Here is a 20,544-nt window from a genome sequence, read left to right as displayed (position 1 = left end):
CAATTCACTGCAATGGTTATCTTTATTAACGCTCAGATTACATCATCTTGGTCAATGCTAACCTCTTCAGGTTGACACCCGAGTCCTTTTTACTCACTCACAGTCTTTTTAAAAAATATTAACTTTTTAAATGAAAAATTTCAAACATACACAAAAGTAGAAAAGATGAGTACAACAATTACCTAACATCCAGTTTCAATAATTAACACATTGCCAATCTTGTTTCTTCTATACTACGTATGCCTTATTCCTTCTTTATTATTATTTTTAGAGCTTTCATGAGGTATTATTTACATGCCATAAAATCCATCCATTTTAGTGTACAATTCAATAATTTTAATAAATTTATACAATTTTGCCACCATTACCATAATCCAGTCTTAGAACATTTCCGTTTCCCCAAAATGTTGTTTCCTGGGAATCTTCCCTTCCATTCCCAAATCCAGGAAACTACTGATCTGATCTGTTAATTTAGTTACTTGAGAGCTGTTAATTTTCCTGCTGCTGCCCAGCTGAAAGTTCTGGATTTCCCTTAACATTCATTCTGGGAATTGTTTTACTTTTTCTTTCTGTGCTAAATCTCATTTCCTAGATCTCATATATTCCTCTTTCTTGGTTTATACCCTCTGTTTCAGGGGCACCTCTTTCCAACAGATTCCTGAGAATAGGCACAAGGGTGCATTATAACTACTTGACCACATTTCTGAGGTCTTTCATTTCTTATGAAATGTCACAATTTTTGATAGCTAACAAAGCATTGAATTCTACACTGGAAGTGATTCTCCCACAGATTTCCAACTTCCAGTATTGCTGTTAAGTTTAATGCCAATCTGATTTTTGAACCTTCTTTAGTTCTCCCTCTTCACTCTCCCTTCTCCCTCTCCCCCTTCTCTCTTTCCACTCCCCTCTTCCCTCAGCTTCCCCTCCTTTTCCCTGATTCTTGGAAGCTTCTAGACCCTAGACCTCTTTAAAGATCCTGTGCGTAGGTGTTAGTTGTTTTCATTCTGAAGGAGCTCAGGAAATTTCATCCCAAAATATGACTCTTTGGTATAAAGAGTATTTTGAACTAAAGGTCCTTAGAGATCAACAGGCTTGGAAGGGGTTTCCCTCTTTCTTCATATAAAAAACCAGACCCATCAAAAAAACAATCAACTTTCCTTCCCCTCCCTGTTATTTCAATGTATTGCAGGAAAGAAGATCAAGAATGCAACCAGACTTGGCCCAAATCATTTTAAATATAATAGCTGTATCTCAGGTTAATTTAATTTCCAATGAGAATCATTTATAAGTCAATCTGTTTTCCCCATCCACTCATTCTCCCAAGTATCTATTCATCCTATTTAGTAACCATTTATTGCCCCGAAACAGAATTACCTATATTACTCATCTCCCCCTCTCCTCTAAAATGAGGGTATATAAATTTCTGGACCCCATTGGGATATTGAGTAATCACTTTGTGATTCTCCCCATGCCCACGGTAAATAAAAATGGGTCTTTCTCTTATTAATCTGCCTTATTGTGAGTGAATTGATCTTCCAGCGAACCTTCCAGGGTGACGGGGAAGTTTCCCCTCACCCCCACAATTCATTGTGCTATGCCTTCATGGAACCCTCTCAATCTTCCTGGAATTTTTTTATATTATTTATTTGGAAATATGTGAACTTAAATAAAATCTTAAGTCCCCCAGCTGAATGAATGGACTCCCTCTTGGCCAAGGGGACCCCAAAAAACCATAAAGCTGAGTTGTTCCTGAGAAAGGAGGTCATAGCTCCTCCCTTCTTGGAGACATATTTTCTAACAATATGATGCTAAATCATTAACAGGCCTAAGGGTATACAAGATAAAGCTTAGGCCACACCTGCTGGCCATCAATTTACTTAACAGATCATTTGAGTTTCAGTAAAGGTCTGGTGGCTTGTCTCTGATTAACAGACATCCTTAAATTAAAACACTCCAAACCTTTAGACAAAGCTTCGTTTCTTTAACCAATTACAAATCAAAGAATCTTTAAACTCACCTATTACCTGTTAATCGCGCGCCCCCCACCCCGCCATGAATGCACAAATCACATTCTCTCAGGATCTCTTGAGGCCATGTGCTTCAGTTTGGTACAGAGCTCGGGTCTTTTTCCGTTAGCAAACGCATTACGCTCCATTTTTACAGTTCATTCGGTCTGGCAGTTTTGCGGTTGTTTGAATTCCCCCAGAAGGAAACATTGAAATCCTACGACAAAAATTCAAATTCAAATACATTTTTAACAGGTTTTTTTTTTGGCCAGAGATAAAGGACGGCACTTTTAACAAGTTGAATCATACTATACGCTTGTCATTGGAGATTTGCCCATGTCAGTACCAAAAGATCTACTCGCTTTCAAAACATTTTTTAGAATATAATTTACACAAAGTGCACAAATCTTAGGTGTAGGCTTCTCTGACTCTAACCCCCACCCAGATGAAAATGATGAAGCATTTCCATCACCCTAGGAGATATCCTCAGCCACGTATGCAGTCAGTACCCCTCAAAGACAACCATTAGTTTCACTTCGTAATCACGGATTAGTTTGGCTTGTTCTTGACCTTCATACACAAGTAAATGCACTTTTGATTTTATGTACTGTATTCTTAACGTCTTCAGGATATCCTAAAATGTGTATACCATACTCTAGTTGAATATTCCCAAATTGAACATTTACTTCCAACTATTTTTATTAAAAAAAACTGCAAGGCGTGTCCTTGTCACACTTATGTAAGAATTTCCATAGGCTAAAGTCCCTGAAGGGGAATTGCTGGGTCAAAGGGGCGAATCTGCTTTTCTTTCACATCTGATCTTTTCGTGTGTTGAGGCAGAGGGAGGCCGGGTGGGCTAGATCACACGCCCCTCCCTGGTGTACCCTGGCCTAGCCGAATCTTCTCTCAGTCCAGCCACGTGCTGAGTCCGGGAGGTCGCATTACTAGCGGAAGGGAACCGACTCAGAAAAATCCTTTCTACTTTGATTCCCCTATCGGAACTGACGCAATAGCGACGCCAGGCATTTCCGTCTCTGAGGGGGCGGGGTCGGGGTCGGGAGCGCCCCGCATTCATTGCCGTCGCCGGCTGATGACGCATGACGCCGTGTGCTCACCCACGTGTGGTGCAGATTTCCCTGTGTCGGCCGAGCAGCGGCAGGCGCTTTCCGTGGGGGCGTAGTCGGTGGCGGCTCCGGCGCTGGGACCTCGGCGGCTTGGGACGCTGAGCACGAGGCAGGGAGCGCAGGTGGCCGCCTGGACGGTGGGCCTGGGGTCATGGAGCACCTCTTGCTAGAGGTGGCGGCTGCCCCGCTGCGGTTAATCGCAGCCAAGAACGAGAAGAGCCGCAGCGAGCTGGGCAGGTTCTTGGCCAAGCAGGTAAGAGAAGGAGAGAAAAAGAAAGCTCCAGACAGACCCTGGTCGTCCCCCTCGCGCTCGCCCTGCGCTCCTCCGCGGAGGCGCGCTTCTTTAAAGGGAGAGAGAAGCGGCGTCTTACTATTCCGTCTACTTCCCGGGGGCTGGCGGGTAGCGGAGGCGTCTGCGCGTGTTTGAGGCGATTGGAAGGAGCCTGTTTTTATCTGGGGGGGACCCTTCCAGTCCGTTTCCCACCGCCTCCCACCCCTATGCAGCGCTCTAGCTGCGTGTGGCAGACATGGCCTTAGGAAAGAAATGTGGTTTGTTTTTCTGAAATTGAGAGTGCGCCTCTGCCCTTTTGATTGTGAACATATTACCTAAGTGCGCGTAGTCCGGCCACTCCTGTTATCTTATGTGACTCTTGTTCCCTTTTGCCTGGTTCCTTTTCAGCTGATTGACAAGTGTTGATCGCTTTCCTGCTGTGCGTAAGGCGGAATGTGGCAGTGTAAGGAAGTAGATAAATCCGTTGCGGTCTCTGCCCTAAGGGAATTTTGCAGCTAATTTTGGAGACAGTTCATAAACAATTAAAACAACTGAAGGACAAACCACGGCAGCTATTGCCAACTGTTTTAAATTAACCGTAGGAATTATGAAGTGAACCAGGGTTTTCTGGGAAATAAGTCTTTGGGTTTCCAAGAGCCTTCTCTCGTTGACTCCTTTTGCTTGAGTTGAGGACTCTTGTTACGCATCTTTTCACGTTGCATTTTAATTTCATATTTTATGCTTACCCACCCCCAATATCTGTAAACTTATTGAGAATAGAAAATGCGTTTTTATTTCTGTAACTCCAGTATCTAGAACTCGCTAACCCAGTCACAAATGCATTGCCCACACATATATTCCATTGCTTAGGAAGCAACAGCAATATTTTGGGTGAGAGACTGAGGGACCTGGGCAGTCTGGAGCGGCCGGGAACTAACAGGAGAGGCATTTCTGTATAGTGACAAAAAAATCATGAGAACCAAAGGCGAGTAGAGTACGTCTTCTGAATTTCTGGCCTGCAGGCCTCCTGTGAAGATGGAATGAAGGGAATTACTAACACAAATGAGGTGTTCTAGAAAGAAAACTGATTTTTGGTAGGTTTGGCCAGGGAAGGAGATAATCAGTTTAGATGATCCGAGTTTGTGAAAGCCTCTTTAATTGTTTATTGTTACTAGGGCTGTTTTTCTACAAGTGGTCATAGAATTTAGATCGCAGTTTCTGGACTTAATGTTTTGCACTAGCTCCAGGGGATTTATGATTCCCACTGTAACTGGAGGCCAAATTAGTGTTTATGTATTGGGATGGAGTGGAAAAATGATTTGTAACCTTTATTAGGTAAGGTATTAGGGGAATCTGACGTTGAAGTGTAAGAAACAGGTAGATTTTAGAAATTTAATGGTAATGCTACTGAACTAGAAAGCTACTAGAAATTTCAGTTGATATAAGGAGGTTGGGATATAATTGCTTCTCCCCTTCCTTTGCCTCACATTGTCAAATTCTATTTAATCTTAGAATTGTCTTTCAGGCTTGTTCCTTTCCATTTTGGGGAACAATTTGAAGCCTTTCACTCAGAGAAGAGTTGATTGTATTGCCGTTCTATTTTTTTCCCCTATTTTTGGAAACAAAATATTTTTATTGGAAAGCAGCAAAAGACTTTTTTTAAATATTGATTTTCAAGATATTTGGGATCTGAAGTAGGAGTTTTTTGGGGATTGTGCTGCTTTCACTGTTTTTTATCTCAACTGGTGATACTATCCTCTGTCTAGTCACTGAGCATAGAGAACTGTCTGCAATTATTCCTTCTTCTAGACATATGAGAAGAAAGTCCTCCTGATTCTTGCTTTAAGTATTGAATCTGTTCCTTTCTCTTTGTCCCTACTACCGCTACCATTCCTACCTCCTTTATCACTGTGTTCAAGAAGAGCAGAGTGATTAAGAGCATGCTAGGGCACTGGTTCTGAAGTAAAACTGAAGATTTAGGTCCATTTTCTTTTACTTAATTGCTTTCATGCCCTTGGGCAAGTTAACTCTCCTAAATCTGTTTCTAGATTAAGTTTATGTTACATATGGTAGCTGCTAGAGAGTTACAGGGAGTGGTTAAAAGCAGGGACTCTGGAACCAGGCTCTGTGACATGGATTCCAGGTTTGTGACCTTAACTTTTTTTTTTTCCAGTTTCCCTGTCTGTAATATGGGGATGATATTTAATTTATGGGTTGCTATGAGGAATAAATGCCTAGAATATAGTAAGTGCTCTCTGTAAGAGTGGTTGCCTTTACTATTGCTATAAATGAGGCCATTAAGAGGACTAGATAACATGTGTGAGGAGCTTACCATAGTGCCAGGCACATGGTAAGTAATCAGTAAATGTGAACGGTAATAATACTTATTTTAAAACAGCCATATAATCCATCTATTTCAGATGTACAGTTCAGAGGTTTTTGTTATTATACAGTAGTGTCTCCTCAACCCATGGTTTTGCTTTCCATGGTGTCAGTTACCGCAGTCAACTGAGATCCGAAAATATTAAATGGAGAATTCCAGAAATAAATTTATGTTTTCAATTTTGTGCCATTCTGAGTAGTGTTAAGAAATCTCTTGATGTCCCACCTGTCCTACCCTGTCCCTCCCTGTCCCTGTAAGGACGTGAATCATCCCTTTGGCCAGTATATCCACACTGTGTATGTTGCCCATCTGCTAGTCATTGACATCATTGAGGCTCAATGATCCAGGATCACTGGAAGCAAATGATCCTCCTGATGTATTGTCCAAAGATCAACAGTAGCCTAACTCTACATCTAAATGCCTGTGTCATTCACCCCACTTCATAGTCATGTTATCATCTCACATCAGAACATGAAAAAGGGTGAGTACAGTACAATAAGGCATTTTAAGAGAAAAAGATCACATTCACATAACTTTTATTATAGTATATAATTGTTCTGTTTTATTATTCTCTTACTGTGCCTAGTTGATAAATGAAACTTTATCATAGGTGTATATATAGGAAAAACCATACTATATATAGGGGTTGGTACTATCAGGACTTCCACTGGGGGTCTTGGAATGTATCTTCTTGGGATAAGGAGAAGGACTACTGTATTCACAGATATGTGCCGCTGTCACCAGTCAGTTTTAGGACATTTTCATTACCTCAAAAAGAAACCTTCATACGGTTTAGACATCATTCTTCATCCCAAACAACAATTACCTACTTTTTTACTCTATAGATTCCCTGTTCTGGTCACTTAATGTAATCATTAATGAGACAAATCTGAATCTGTCACCATTTTGCATAAAGCTCCCCATTGTCTCCAGAATCAACCCCCAAGCTTTCTAAAATGGTATATGATGTGTTCTTTTGGTGCATCTCCAGCATATCCCTCCATCCCAATGGTTGGGGGGAGGGGGAAGGGGCAATAATGCCCCCGGGGCAAGTCTGGAGACATTGTTTGGCATCACAACTGTTTATGGTGGGGGTGCTACTAGTGCATCAAGGCCAGGGATGCTGCTAAACATCCTATAATGCACAGGACAACTCCCCACAACAAGGAATTATGCAGCCCCAAATGGCAGTAGTGCAAAATTAAGAAGGAAACTCTGCCCCAGCCTGATTTTCCACTCTCTGCCTAGGGCTTGGTACTGCAGCAATGCTAAGATTCTTGGAATGACCACAGGTCGTTTCTCCCTGCTGTTGGTGACTGGAGTCACCTCCTGTTATACTCAGCTATTATTGTCTGGGTCTTCCCTTGCTATTTCTTGCCTGGTTGACTTTGCATTTCCTTTCCTTAGAATGCTTCTGTCTTCTGTGCCCCTTGCTCAATTAAATTCTATTTGTTCTGGAAGACCACTTTTGCAATTACCTTCTCCAGATGACTGCTTTGATTTTCTCCTTTATTTTTCCTACTTACCCCTTTGTTTCCATTAACTGACCAGTTAGTTGAGAGTACCTTCAACTAGCTCAAACCAGTTAGTTGAGAGTACCTTAAGACAGCGGTCCCCAACCTTTTTGTCACCAGGGACTGGTTTCATGGAAGTCAGTTTTTCCACAGATATTGGTGGTGTGGACACTATGGAACTCTGCGGCCTGGTCCCTAACAGGCAACGAAAAGTAGTGGTCCGAGGTTTTGCTCTAGTGTCCAGTACAGAGTCTGACATGTAGTAAGAAGTAATGTTTATTGACTGAATGAGCAGATTAATGTACTCACAAATCGGGATACTTATTTTTGGCAGAAGGCAGCTTTGAAAAACTTTCAATGTTTTAAGCAAATGATGACTTTTCAATGCTATTTTTAACTCAGGTTCAAGTGGAAAAGCAACTTTGTAGTGTAATTATGAAAATAATTAGAAGTAGGAAAAATTCTGGTTTTCTCGATCGCTTGGGTTTTGTAGGGTACCCTAGGTATTGTCTCTCACTAGCTGAATTACTCATTTCAGCTGATACATGCAATTAGAAATAAAAACTCTGAGGTGAGATAAATTTTCAAAGAAAAACTTGCTTTATACCTTTAATTAACTCTGTTTTGAGGAGGGCTAACTGACCAGTTAGCATTTGTTTTTTTTGTTTTGTTTTGTTTTTGAGACAGAGTCTCACTCTGTTGCCCAGGCTAGAGTGAGTGCCGTGGCGTCAGCCTAGCTCACAGCAACCTCAAACTCCTGGGCTCAAGGGATCCTCCTGTCTCAGCCTCCCGAGTAGCTGGGACTACAGGCATGCACCACCATGCCCGGCTAATTTTTTCTATATATATTTTTAGCTGTCCAGATAATTTCTTTCTATTTTTAGTAGAGATGGGGTCTCGCTCTTGCTCAGGTTGGTCTCGAAATCCTGAGCTCAAAGGATCCGCCCACCTCGGCCTCCCAGCCAGTTAGCATTTGAATATGAGAACATTGTAGTTTAATTACCACAGTATATTCTCAGTGTACTAACACAACTATGAAAAAATGTTCTCTCTTTTTCTATTTTCCTAGGCTAATTTTGGTAAATTTGGTTAATTTTGTTGTCATTATAGCAAAGGGACTGAATTGGTGGATATTTTGAGTGGGAAGAGATTAGCTGAGCCCCACCTTAAAGTGTTTTTTCTTCCCTTAAGTAATCAGCATTCTTCAGCTTCCCTCATACTTGCCTGTAGCCCAACCACATAAATAAAACCCATTTAAGCATCACAGAAAATTAGAGAAGTGAGAAAATAGGAAGGGTAACCATGAGGAATGTAGCCCTTTCCCTTTTCCAGTGGATCTCAGTTTATAAGGAGAAAGGCAGGATTTTCTAAGAATACAATTACCTTGATGTTATAGGAGTAGTCACAGGTTTAAGAAGTAAATCCTTTAGCATTTATTGCTTTATTTTTCTTGCCTACAGCAGCAGGTCAACTGATACAATCAAAGATACTTTGGCTAGCAAAGGCCCTGGGCTTGCAGAGGAGAAAGCTGGTTGTGTAGTTTTCCTGTAACCCCCGCCCTCAAATGCTCACAGGTATCCTCGTCTACCTGGCCCCTTTTCTTGTTGGCCTGGCATTTACACTTTTTTGGCTTTTAGTAAAATGTGTATTTGTTTTTCTAAGCCTCATTAACTGGTATTAATAATATTGTTCATGGCAGAAAATTTGGAAAATTCAGGAAATACAGAAGACCACCATTACATATTCTGAAAACATTAAAAAGATGAGTGACTAATATGAACAATTTTATGCCAATCCTTAGATGAAAGGAGCATTTAAAGATTATAAACTACCAAAGCCCACTCAAAAAATAGACAAAACAAGCTGGGGCTAGTACAAAATTTACTAAAGCTGGTAAAGATCAACTTCAAAAACCTATAACTAGATCATAGTTAATACAGGAATAGAGCAGGGATGTCTGCACTCATCACTTGTGTTGAATGATGTATCGCAGTTCCTAGCCAGTGCCCTATATGACAAGAATACGAAAAGGTGTTTGGGATTGAGAAGTAAAAAATAAAAGTGTGTGTTTGCAAAGTACAAAATTTTGTATATAGAAAGGAATATTCACAATAATGTAAATTTTGTAAGGTCACAGGATACAAGGCCAATATATAAAAGTTAGTTGTATTTATATTTAAGATAATTGAGAAATGAATTTTAAAACAGTGTTTAGAACAGCTTCCAAAAACAATAGAATACTGTGATAAATTTAAATTTAACAAAATATATGCAAGATCTGTACACTGGAAACTATAAAACTGTAAACCATTGGTAAGGTAAATAAGACCTAAATAAATGGAAAAATGTTCATGAATTGAGAGACTCAATGTTGTTAGGATAAGATTTCTCCCAAATTGATCTACAAATTGAAACAATCTCAGTCAAAATCTCAGCATTCTTTTTTTTTGTGTGTGTGTGTATAGAGAAACTCACAAAATAATCCCAAAGTTTAAATGGAGAAGCAAGTTAAGTAGAATAGCCAAAATAATTTTGGAAAAAGTTGGAAGACTTAAACTGCCTGATTTCAAGACACATAAAGCTGCAGTTATCAAGACTGTGTGGTATTTGTGTAATGATAAACATAGAGAATAGAGCATCCAAAAATACCCACCTATGATAAGGTCAATTGATTTTTGATAAAATCATCAAATAATTAAACAGGGAATGGATAGTTTTTTTTAACAATTTTTGCTGGACTGAAGGATATTCATAGGGAAAGAAAATGAACTTTTACCCCACCTTATATCAAACCCATAAATTAACTTGAAATCCATTGTTGTGTACATAAAACTAAAATTTAAAGCCTCTAGGAAAAAATAGGGGAAAAATCTTCATGAGATTGGGGTAGAGAAAGGTTTCTTAGACTGGTTGTTAAAGGACTGTCAAATATTAAGAACTTGTACAAATGACTAATTAGATACCCTAATTTAAAAATTAAAATTTATTTTTCCTCCCCCCCACCTTTTTTTTTTTTGGAGACAGTCTCACTCTGTCACCCCCCCCCCCCCGTAGAGTGCGGTGGTGTCATCATAGCTCACTGCAACCTCACACTCCTGGGCTCAAGCAATCCTCCTGCCTCAGCCTCCTGTGTAGCTGAGACTACAGGTGTGCCGTCACCACACCCGCTAATTTTTTCTATTTTTAGTAAAGATGCGATCTAGCTCTTGCTGAGGCTGGTCTTAAACTCCTGAGCTAAATGATCTTCCTACCTCAGCCTCCCAGAGTGCTAGGATTATAGGCATGAGCTAAGTGGCCCAGCCCTAATTTAAAAATTACAGTTAAACATTAAAGAATTTCTTTAAAAGTTTTAAAATGTTAAAATTTATTTTTAAGTTGAGCATATAGTTACCATATGCATAATCCAGCAGTCCGACTCTTGGGAAATGAAAAAGAGTAAGTAATGAATGTATGTTCATAAATCTCTTGTACGTAAATGTTTATAGTTGCTTTCTTGATGATAGCTGAGAACAGTGGAAATGTCTATCAGCATGTGAATAAATTATGGTAAATTCATACAGTGAAATAGTACTTAGTAATAAAATGGAATAAATTGTTGATGCGTGACAACTACATGGATGATTGCCAAAAGCATTATGCTGAGTAAAGAAGCCAGATGGAAAACAGTACATACTGTATGATTTAATTTATATAAAGTTTTAGAGCAGGCAAATCTAATCTGTGGTAATAAAAATCAATCAGTGGTTGCCTGGGGTGAGGGGTTCACTGCAACTGAACTTGAAGGAACTTTTGCTTTGGTGCCTTAATTGAGATGGTGCTTACATAGGTGTGTACTTTTGTTAAAAACTGTATACTTAAATGGGTGCACTTTGTCATACATAAATTCTATCTCAAAAAGATGATTTTTAAAAAATGTTTCTTCTGACACAGTTTTCCAGATTATGCTTTGAAGAAAAAAATTTTTTTAAGAAACAAGGCCTCACTGTGTTGCCCAGGCATGCCTTGAACACCTGGGCTCAAATGATTCTCTGGCCTTAGCCTCCCCAAATAGCTGGGACTGCAGGCGTGAACCACTGGGAGGACACTGAAGAGAAAATTTATTATGTTCTCTCTGGAAGTTTTTTCTCAGTCTACAAGTATCCATTTGTGTAACATGTTTAAGCACAGTTGGGTTTGTTTTGTTTGGACATTTCTTTTCTCCACATAACCACTTTATTATTTTAAAAATTGTATCTTTAGAGGGCTTGTTTATAGGGACATTCATCAGTTGAAAATGTAAGGTCATGCATGCCCTTGTGAATTCTGGCCAAATCTGTTAAATTGCTTTGCCTCCATTTTTGTGCAATCCTTCACTTCACCTCCCATGAGCTACAGAAATAATATTGACAGAAATTGTTTCAATGTAACATCTTTCCCCAGTCAGTGCTTTGTTCTGAAGCAGGTGTTTTCATGAGAGAGTGCCTTGTAACATGGAAGACTTTGTTAGAGCTCATGTATAAAGTGACATCTTGTTTTCTGAGAAACAATTTTGGACAAACTTGTTATATTTTTGCACATGGTATTTAGGATGTGTTCAAGGTGCACTTGGTAGATAACTATTTAGCATGAAACTCCTTAAGATCATGTCATGGCATTGGACTTGCAGGGTTGGAGGGCATGTACCTCTTTGGTAATTTTTTTATTTTATTTTATTTTTTTTAACTTTTTTTTTTTTTTTTTTTTGAGACAAAGTCTCACTCTGTTGCCCTGGCTAGAGTGCTGTGGCATCAGCCTTGCTCACAGCAACCTCAAACTCCTGGGCTCAAGCGATCCTCCTACCTCAGCCTCCCGAGTAGCTGGGACCACAGGCATGTACTACCATGCCTGGCTAAGTTTTCTATATATATTTTTAGCTGTCCATATAATTTCTTTCTATTTTTAGTAGAGACGGGGGTCTCGCTCTTGCTCAGGCTGGTCTGGAACTCCCGAGCTCAATCTGCCCGCCTCAGCCTCCCAGAGTGCTGGGATTACAGGCGTGAGCCACTGCGCCCGGCCCTTCTTTGGTAATTTAAATCTGCTGTCACATTGCCAGGCAGAAAGGGTTTTGCAAAGCTGAGTACACACTAGCGATATAATACCTTCTACGTAATTTTTAGAATTCCTTTTTATGCTTATGGATATTCTGAGCCCAGGCACTAGAATTTTGTGTTTTATTTCATCTTAAACAAAGTGTAGCTGTCTACTTTGGATCTCTTTTGTTTATTAAATAGAGGCTGAAACCTTGATAGCCTTGATTAGGGATATCATTTGTTTCTAGGAATTAATTTCCCACCTCTGTTCTTTCCTCAAGAGAGCTGGCAGTTTTGCATACTAACTGCAAAATTCCTATTTCCTTCAGGAGTTAAGGAATACTCAGGTTTTGGATTCCCTGGAGAATGTGGAGACGCTGAAACAGATTATTTTTCAGGGAAGCTGTGTAGCGTTAAAGTGGAATCCCTTTTACCTCAAATTCCAGTGGACTGAAACTTATTTGCAACAGCCTTTACAATAAATTGACTCTAATCCTCTGTTCCCAAAAAATCCCACTGTATTTTTTTTATAGGAGAAACTCACTTCTGAAGTCTGGAAATTGGATATTTTGATTCCAAGATAGGACTCTTTTATGTTCTTCTCCAGCAGTGCAAATGAATATTGTTTACATAGATATTTTGTTTTGCCTTTTCCTCAGGTGTGGACACCTCAAGATCGCCAGTGTATCCTGAGTACCTTAGCACACTTACTCCTGGATAAGGATTGTACTGTTCTGGTTGGTCACCAGCTGCGCCCTCTCCTTTTGGATTTGCTGGAAAGGAATGCTGAAGCCATTAAAGCTGGAGGCCAGGTTAACCATGATCTACATGAAAGGCTCTGTGTGTCAATGAGCAAACTCATTGGTAACCATCCTGATGTCCTCCCGTGAGTAGGAGTTTTATTCTCCATGTTTCTCCTTGAGGTAATAGAACCTGATCCCTCTTGGGAAATAAGGAGGAATCTGAACTGAGAAGGAAAACGGGAAATACAGCAAAGAGAGAGATAAGTAGTACTGTTTTATAAAAATAATCACAGCAGAATCCATACATCCAGCTCAGTTCAATGAGCATTTACTAGGTTTCTTTTAAATCTTGGCCATGAAAACAGTTTGGAAAAATGGCCAAGATCTGTCCCCAGTCCGCTCAAGAATTGCATTATGTGGCGAAACATGCATATGAGACAGATTTGAATGAGGTTTTGGTAAGGCTCTTATAGCATCCACCTCAGATGGGTGAGATTTCTTCCTTGTTGGAGCAGCTGAGGGGGTGGATTTGAAGTGCTGGCTGTAGTGTCCCTTCCAGCTTTCTGTAAATCTAGCTGAATCAGTTTGGCAGGAAATTTTGTTAGAATTGGATTTTAACGTATTTGTCTTTTAAAGTGTCACTGAGGCTGGAGTGCAGTGGTGTGATGATAGCCCACTGCAACCTCAAACTCCTGGGCTTAAGCAGTCCTCCTGTCTGGGCCTCCCAAAGTGCTAGGATCACTGCACTCACCCATGATTCAGTCTTTTTCTTTTTTGAGACAGAGTCTCACTCTGTTGCCCAGGCTAGAGTGCCGTGGTGTCTGCCTCGCTCAAAGCAACCTCAAACTCCTGGGCTCAAGCAATCCTCATGCCTCAGCCTCCCGAGTAGCTGGGACTACAGGCATGTGCCACCATGCCCGGCTAATTTTTTCTATATATATATATATATATATATGTGTGTGTGTGTGTATATATACATATATATATATATATTTTTAGCTGTCCAAATCATTTCTTTCTATTTTTAGTGAGACGGGGGTCTCGCTCTGGCTCAGGGTGGTCTTGAACTCCTGAGCTCAAACAATCCACCCACCTCGGCCTCCCAAAGTGCTAGGATTACAGGCGTGAGCCACCGTGCCCGGCCCACGATTCAGTCTTGGCAGGTTATGTGTTTCTAGAAGTTTATCTATTCTAGGTTGGCATACAATTGTTCAGAGCTTTCTCTCATACTACTTTTTGTTTCTGTGGCATTGGTTGTAATGTCTCCTCTTTCATTTCTGATTTTAGTTATCTGAGTCTTCTTTTTTGTTAGTCTAGGAAAAGATTTGCAGTTTTGTTGATCTTTCAAAAACCAACTCTTGGCCGGGCGCGGTGGCTCACGCCTGTAATCCTAGCACTCTGGGAGGCCGAGGTGGGTGGATTGTTTGAGCTCAGGAGTTCGAGACCAGCCTGAGCAAGAGCGAGACCCCATCTCTACTAAAAATAGAAAGAAATTATATAGACAGCTAAAAATATATATAGAAAAAATTAGCCGGGCATGGTGGCACATGCCTGTAGTCCCAGCTACTCGGGAGGCTGAGACAGGAGGATCCCTTGAGCTCAGGAGTTTGAGGTTTCTGTGAGCTAGGCTGACGCCACGGCACTCACTCTAGCCTGGGCAACAGAGTGAGACTCTGTCTCAAAAAAAAAAAAACCAAAAAAAACAAAACCAACTCTTAGTTTCATTGAGTTTTTATTTTTCTATTCTCTATTTCATTAATCTCTGCTTCAATCTTTATTGTTTTCTTCTGTTATCTTTAGGTTTAGTGGTTCTTATTCTGGTTCCTTAAGGTGTAAAGATAGGTTATTAACTTGAGATCTTTCTTCTTTTTTAATGTATGTGTTTATAAACCTCTCTGTTAATACTACTTTTACTGCATACCATATGTTTTGGTTTTCATTTGTCTGAAGGTTTTCTAATTCCCCTTGTGACTTATTTTTTGACCTGTTTAGTTGTTTTAGAGTATGTTGTTTCCATATATGTGCATTTTCCAGTTTTTCTTCTATTGATTTGTTTCATTTTATTGTGATAGGAAAAGATTTTTTTGTATAATTTCAGTCTTTTAAAACTTGTTCAGACTTGTGTGCTTTCCTAATATGTAGTCTGTCCTCGAATGTTCTGAATGCACTGGAGAAGAATGTATATTCTGTTCTTGTTTGGTGGAACATTCTACATAGGTCTCTTTGGTTCAGTTGGTCTGTAGTCTTGTTCTAGTTTTTTGTTTCCTTATGTAGGTTCTGTCTGGTTGTTCTATCCATTATTGGAAGTGGAATATTGAAGTCTTCTAGCATTACTGTGTTATTTCTCCTTGTAATTCTTTTAAAAGTTTGCTTTATACATTTAGGAGCTCTGATGCTGGGTGCATAAATGTTTTAAATTATTATATCTTCTTCATGAATTGACCCTTTTACCCTTGTATAATGTCCTTTGTTTCTTTTTTTTCTTTGTTATTTTTTTCTTCTCTGTTTCTTGTAACAGTTTTTGATTTAAAGTCTGTTGTCTTTTATTAGGTTAGCCACCCTTGCTCTCTTTTTGTTATCATTTGCATGGAATATTTTGTTACCATATTTTTGCTTTCAGATTATGTGTGTGTCCTTAGATGTAAAGTGAGTTTCTTGTAGGCAACATATACTTGGATCCTGTTTTTTTCTGTATTCAGCTGATCTGTCTTTTGACTGCAGAGTTTAATCTATTTACATTTAAAGTAATTAGTGATATGTAAAAATTAGCAGTTGCCATTTTGTTAGTTATTTTCTGTATGTCCTGTAACTTTTTGCCCTTCCTTTCCTTTTTTACTGCCTTCCTTTATGTTTTTTTGATTTTTTCCAATGCATGCTTTGATCTGTTCTCATTTCTTTTGTGCATATTCTCTATATATTTTCTTTGTGGTTATTGCAATTGCATAAAATATGCTAAAGTTAAAACATTGTATTTTACACTATTAACAACTTAAGTTTAAAGCATACAAAAGCTATATTCCTATATAGCTCTACCCTTCCCATTTTATGTTACTGACATCACATTAAATCTTTATATACTGTATACCCATTAACAGATTCATAGATTTTAAAAAATATTTTTGTCATTTAATTTTTTTCTTTTTTTCCCTCAGAGATGGGGTCTCACGCTGTCACCCAGTCTGGAGTGTGCAGTGGTGTGATCATAGCTCACTGTAGCCTGAGCTCAAGCAATTCTCCTGCCTCAGCCTCCTGGGTAGCTGAGACTATAGGCATGCACCACCATCGACCTCCTGGCCTCAAGCGATCCTCCCACCTCAGCCTCCCAAGTCACTGGGATTACAAGCTTGAGCCACCTGAAAGCCCACTAAAAGCCCAGACTTCATGATCATACTATATATAGACATGTAATGGAATTCAACTTGTACCCTCTAAATCAATTAAAATGAAAAGAGAAAAAGTTACAAATCAAAATGATCATATCTTGATCTTGTCATTTAAAATGCTATCAGATATCAGCTTTTACCTGGGAAAGTCTTAATTTTTTCTTCTTCTTTTTTGAAGGACGTTGTTGCTGGATATAGTATTGTTGGTTTACAGGGGGTTTTTTTTTATTATTTTTTTAAATTTTTTTTCTTTTCAGCACTTTGAATATATCATCCTATTCTCTTTTGGCCCACTGGATTTCACCAAGAAATCCACTGATAATGTTATGGAAGTTTCACTGAATGTGATAAGTTGCTTTTCTCTTGCTGCTTTCATGACTGTCTTTGACTTTACAGTTTGCTTATAAGGTGCTCAGTGTGAGTCTCTTTGGATTTACTGTGGTTGAAATTCTTTGAACTTGAATTTATGTGTCCGTTTCTTTCTTCAGATTTGGGAAGTTTTTGACCATTAGTTTTTCAAATGGGCTGTCCTGTCCCTTTATCTCTCCCGCTTCTGAGACTCTCAGAATGTATGTTTGGTCCTCTTGTTAGTGTCTCGTACATCTTTTAGACTCTTCTCATTCTTCTTCATTCTTTTTTGTTTCTGTTCCTCTGACTTGATAATTTCAAATGAATTGTCTTCAGGTTTGCTGATTCTTTTTTCTGCCAGGTCAAGTAGGTTGTTGAACTCTCTAGTGATGTTTTCCTTCAGTTTAATTATTGTATATTTCAGGCACAGAATTTATGTGTTTCTTTTTGTAGCTTCTGTCTCTTTGTTCTTTTGTTTGTACATTGTTTTCCTGATTTCATTTAGTTGTTTACCTGTGTTAGCTTTTAGCTCATTGAGCATCTTTATGAAAGTTATTTATTTTCAATTATTTGTCACGTAGTTTATATATCTGTGTTTTTGTAGAGTTGGTTTCTGGAGTTTTATTTTTTCCCTTTTTGGGCTCTGTTTCCCTGCTTCTTTGTGTTCTTTGCAATTTTTTTTGTTGTTGTAATTAAGACTTGGGCATTTGAAAAAACAGCCACCTCTCCCAGTCTTTACAGACTAGCATTGTACTGGGGAATACCTTCACTGAACAAGCAATCTAGAGATTCTAGGACTACTCAAGCTTTTTCTGAGTGTATAAAGAAGCCTTTATAACTCAGTTTACACCAGTGTTTCTCATTAAGTCTCTTAGAATTTATTGTAGACGAATAGATCTGTGTGGAAAACTAAGACAGTACAATGAAGCCTCAGCGTCTTTACTAGGGCTTCATAAGCTTCATATATTCTGGCCACTGCCTTCTCTTCCCCTTCATCTCATTTTCTGCCAGGAGATATCTAGTCATAACACACTGCTTGTGGTTGCTTCTGCATACCACGCTGTTTCCTAATGCTGTCTTAGTGAACTTTTTGTTTCATCTGCGTGGAATGTTTTTTTTTCTTCATACCTTCATGTGGATCTCCTCTTCATCCTTTAGGATGCAACCTAAGCATCTCTTCCTGCTCCCCATGCCCAGGTTCACTTGACTCTTTTTTCTTTGTGCCTCTTATTGTTTCTGTAATTGGCTGTCGTCATTATTAGACAGCAGGCTCCTCAAGAAAAATACCTGTTGAATCCCTAGGTATTAACACATTGTCTGGCTGGCTCATAGTGTTCAATAAAATGTTCATTGGAAGTAAGTGCATTTTCAGTAGTAAACTCTTACAAGTACCTCTGTTTTTGTGGGTAATTATGTTTTTTATATTGTAGTTACATATCTTATGCCATGGTCCTGGTTTCTAAAATTGAACAGAATACAATTTGAGGACTAGGTGGTTAGCATTTGTCTCCCTGTGTTCTGAGATCCTTGGGAGTTCTGTTTTGTTCTGTGGTCCTGTATTAGCAGACATGTGTTCTTTGATTCTCTCACCAACTAAAGAAATAAAAGATACTCTTTGTGGAAAATATTAAGTTGAAAATTGGTCAGCCGTGCTGGCTCACACCTGTAATCCTGGCACTTTGGGAGGCCGAAGCGGGAAGATCAGTTGAGGCCAGGAGTTCAAGTCCAGCCTAAGCAACAATAGGGAGACTTAGTTGCTACAAAAAATTTTAAAAAAAATTACCTGGGCTTGGTGGCACACACCCATAGTCCTAGCTACTGGAGAGGCTAAGGCAGGAGGATGCCTTGAGCTCAGGAGTTTGAGGTTGCAGTGAGCTATGATGGTGCCACTGCACTCTAGTCCAGGAAACAGAGTGAGACTTTGTCTCAAAAAAAAAAATTGTAAGTTGAAAATGCATTTATTACTGTGATAAACCCATTGTAAAGTCAAAAAATCATAAGTCGAATCTTTGGAAGTCAGGGACATCTGCATTCTAACTTTCTTTCTTTTTGAAGATTTGCCCTGAGGTATTTCAAGGATACTTCTCCAGTCTTTCAAAGACTATTTCTAGAGAGTTCAGACGCTAATCCAGTCCGCTATGGGCGCAGGCGGATGAAGCTCCGGGACCTAATGGAAGCAGCCTACAAGTTTTTGCAGCAAGAGCAGTCTGTGTTCCGGGAGCTCTGGGATTGGAGTGTGTGTGTTCCTCTCCTCAGAAGCCATGATACCTTGGTCCGCTGGTGTGTAACTGTTAGACTTTTCTTGTACTTCTAGTGTGGGGATGGTAGAGGGTGTATGTGGAGTTCTGTGTGCGTGTGCGAGGAGGGAAAGGAAACCATTTTAAGTTTGTTACATTCTTAGATTTTTGAATTCCATCTTAATCATGTGTCATTTCAGAGGATATGATTTTTTCAAGTTCCAAAAAGTGAATTCATTGTGACTGACTTGCCTTTTCTACTCTTAAAAGTGTATTGTAATAATTCTTTAAGGTTTCCTTTTCTAGTGTTGGCTAGTAAATTTTCTTTATTCTTCATAATCAGCTGAATTTATATATTTTTTCTCCAGGTACACAGCTAATTGTCTTGCATTGGTCACCTGTATGAATGAAGAGCACAAGTTATCATTCCTTAAGAAGATTTTTAATAGTGATGAATTGATCCATTTCAGGTTGAGGTAAGCAGGAGCCTTCCTAGAAGTTCTACTGTGGGTTTTATGTGCAATAAAATAATTGTTGAGATTCTCCTTTCCCTTAGGTTATTAGAAGAGGCCCAATTGCAGGACTTGGAGAAGGCCTTGGTTTTGGCCAATCCAGAAGCCTCCCTTTGGAGTAAGAAGGAACAGGAGTACTTACAGGGACATCTTACTTCAGCTGACCTCTCCTCCAAGGTGACAGCTGTCTGTGGTGTGGTGCTGCCCAGGCAGCCACCAGCCCTTGGTGAGCAGGTATGTTGGCATCAGTAGGGGGTGTGCCCCCTTCTCCCTCCTAAACACAACTGTGCTCTTTCGTTGGCTGAGCTCTGTGTACAAGACATAAGCCAAGTTGAGTTTGTTTAATTGCCACTCCAATTTTGGAAGTGTTCAGGGAGAAATTTAAGAGAAATTCACCTTGGACTTTCCTTGGTATTCCCTTTGTCTGCGTTTAATGTAAAATTAGAAACTATAATGATGGCTTATGTGATGCCTTTAACTCTAGCAAAGCTCTCTCTTCCATATATCTTTTTTTTTTTTTTTTTCCCTTTTGAGACAGTCTTGCTCTGTTGCCCTGGGCAGAGTGTGGTGGCATCATTGTAGCTGACTGTAACCTCAAACTCCTGGGCTGAAGTGATCGTCTTGCCTCAGCCTCCCGAGTAGCTGGGACTACAGGTGCATGCCATGTCGCCAGGCTAATTTTTCTATTTTTAGTTGAGAACGGGGTCTTGCTCTTGATCAGGCTAGTCTTTTTTTTTTTTTTTTTTTTTTTTTTTTTTTTTTTTTTTTTTTTTTTTTGTTGAGACAGAGTCTCACTTTGTTGCCCAGGCTAGAGTGAGTGCCGTGGCGTCAGCTTAGCTCACAGCAACCTCAAACTCCTGGGCTCAAGCGATCCTACTGCCTCAGCCTCCCGAGTAGCTGGGACTACAGGCATGCGCCACTATGCCCGGCTAATTTTTTTTCTATATAGATTTTTAGGTGTCCATATAATGTGTT

General features: G+C 39.5%; 1 protein-coding gene across 2 annotated transcripts in view; it reads left to right on the top strand.

Moving 5' to 3' along the window:
• The first annotated feature begins 3,126 nt into the window (after window positions 1-3,126).
• The window catches only part of MDN1 (midasin AAA ATPase 1), a 145,451-nt gene continuing 128,033 nt past the window's right edge, over window positions 3,127-20,544 (top strand). For both annotated transcript variants that reach the window (XM_069488449.1, XM_069488448.1), the window contains exons 1-5: window positions 3,127-3,383; window positions 13,006-13,232; window positions 18,876-19,100; window positions 19,426-19,533; window positions 19,614-19,803. In XM_069488449.1, the coding sequence (XP_069344550.1) occupies window positions 3,282-3,383; window positions 13,006-13,232; window positions 18,876-19,100; window positions 19,426-19,533; window positions 19,614-19,803 (852 nt within the window). In that variant the 5' untranslated portion in view covers window positions 3,127-3,281. The remainder of the gene's footprint in view (window positions 3,384-13,005; window positions 13,233-18,875; window positions 19,101-19,425; window positions 19,534-19,613; window positions 19,804-20,544) is intronic.

The sequence above is a fragment of the Eulemur rufifrons genome, chromosome 15, assembly GCF_041146395.1.
Source record: "Eulemur rufifrons isolate Redbay chromosome 15, OSU_ERuf_1, whole genome shotgun sequence".
Lineage (NCBI taxonomy): Eukaryota > Metazoa > Chordata > Mammalia > Primates > Lemuridae > Eulemur > Eulemur rufifrons.
Note: the sequence above shows the minus strand (reverse complement) of the source record. Positions and strands in the feature narration are given on the sequence as shown.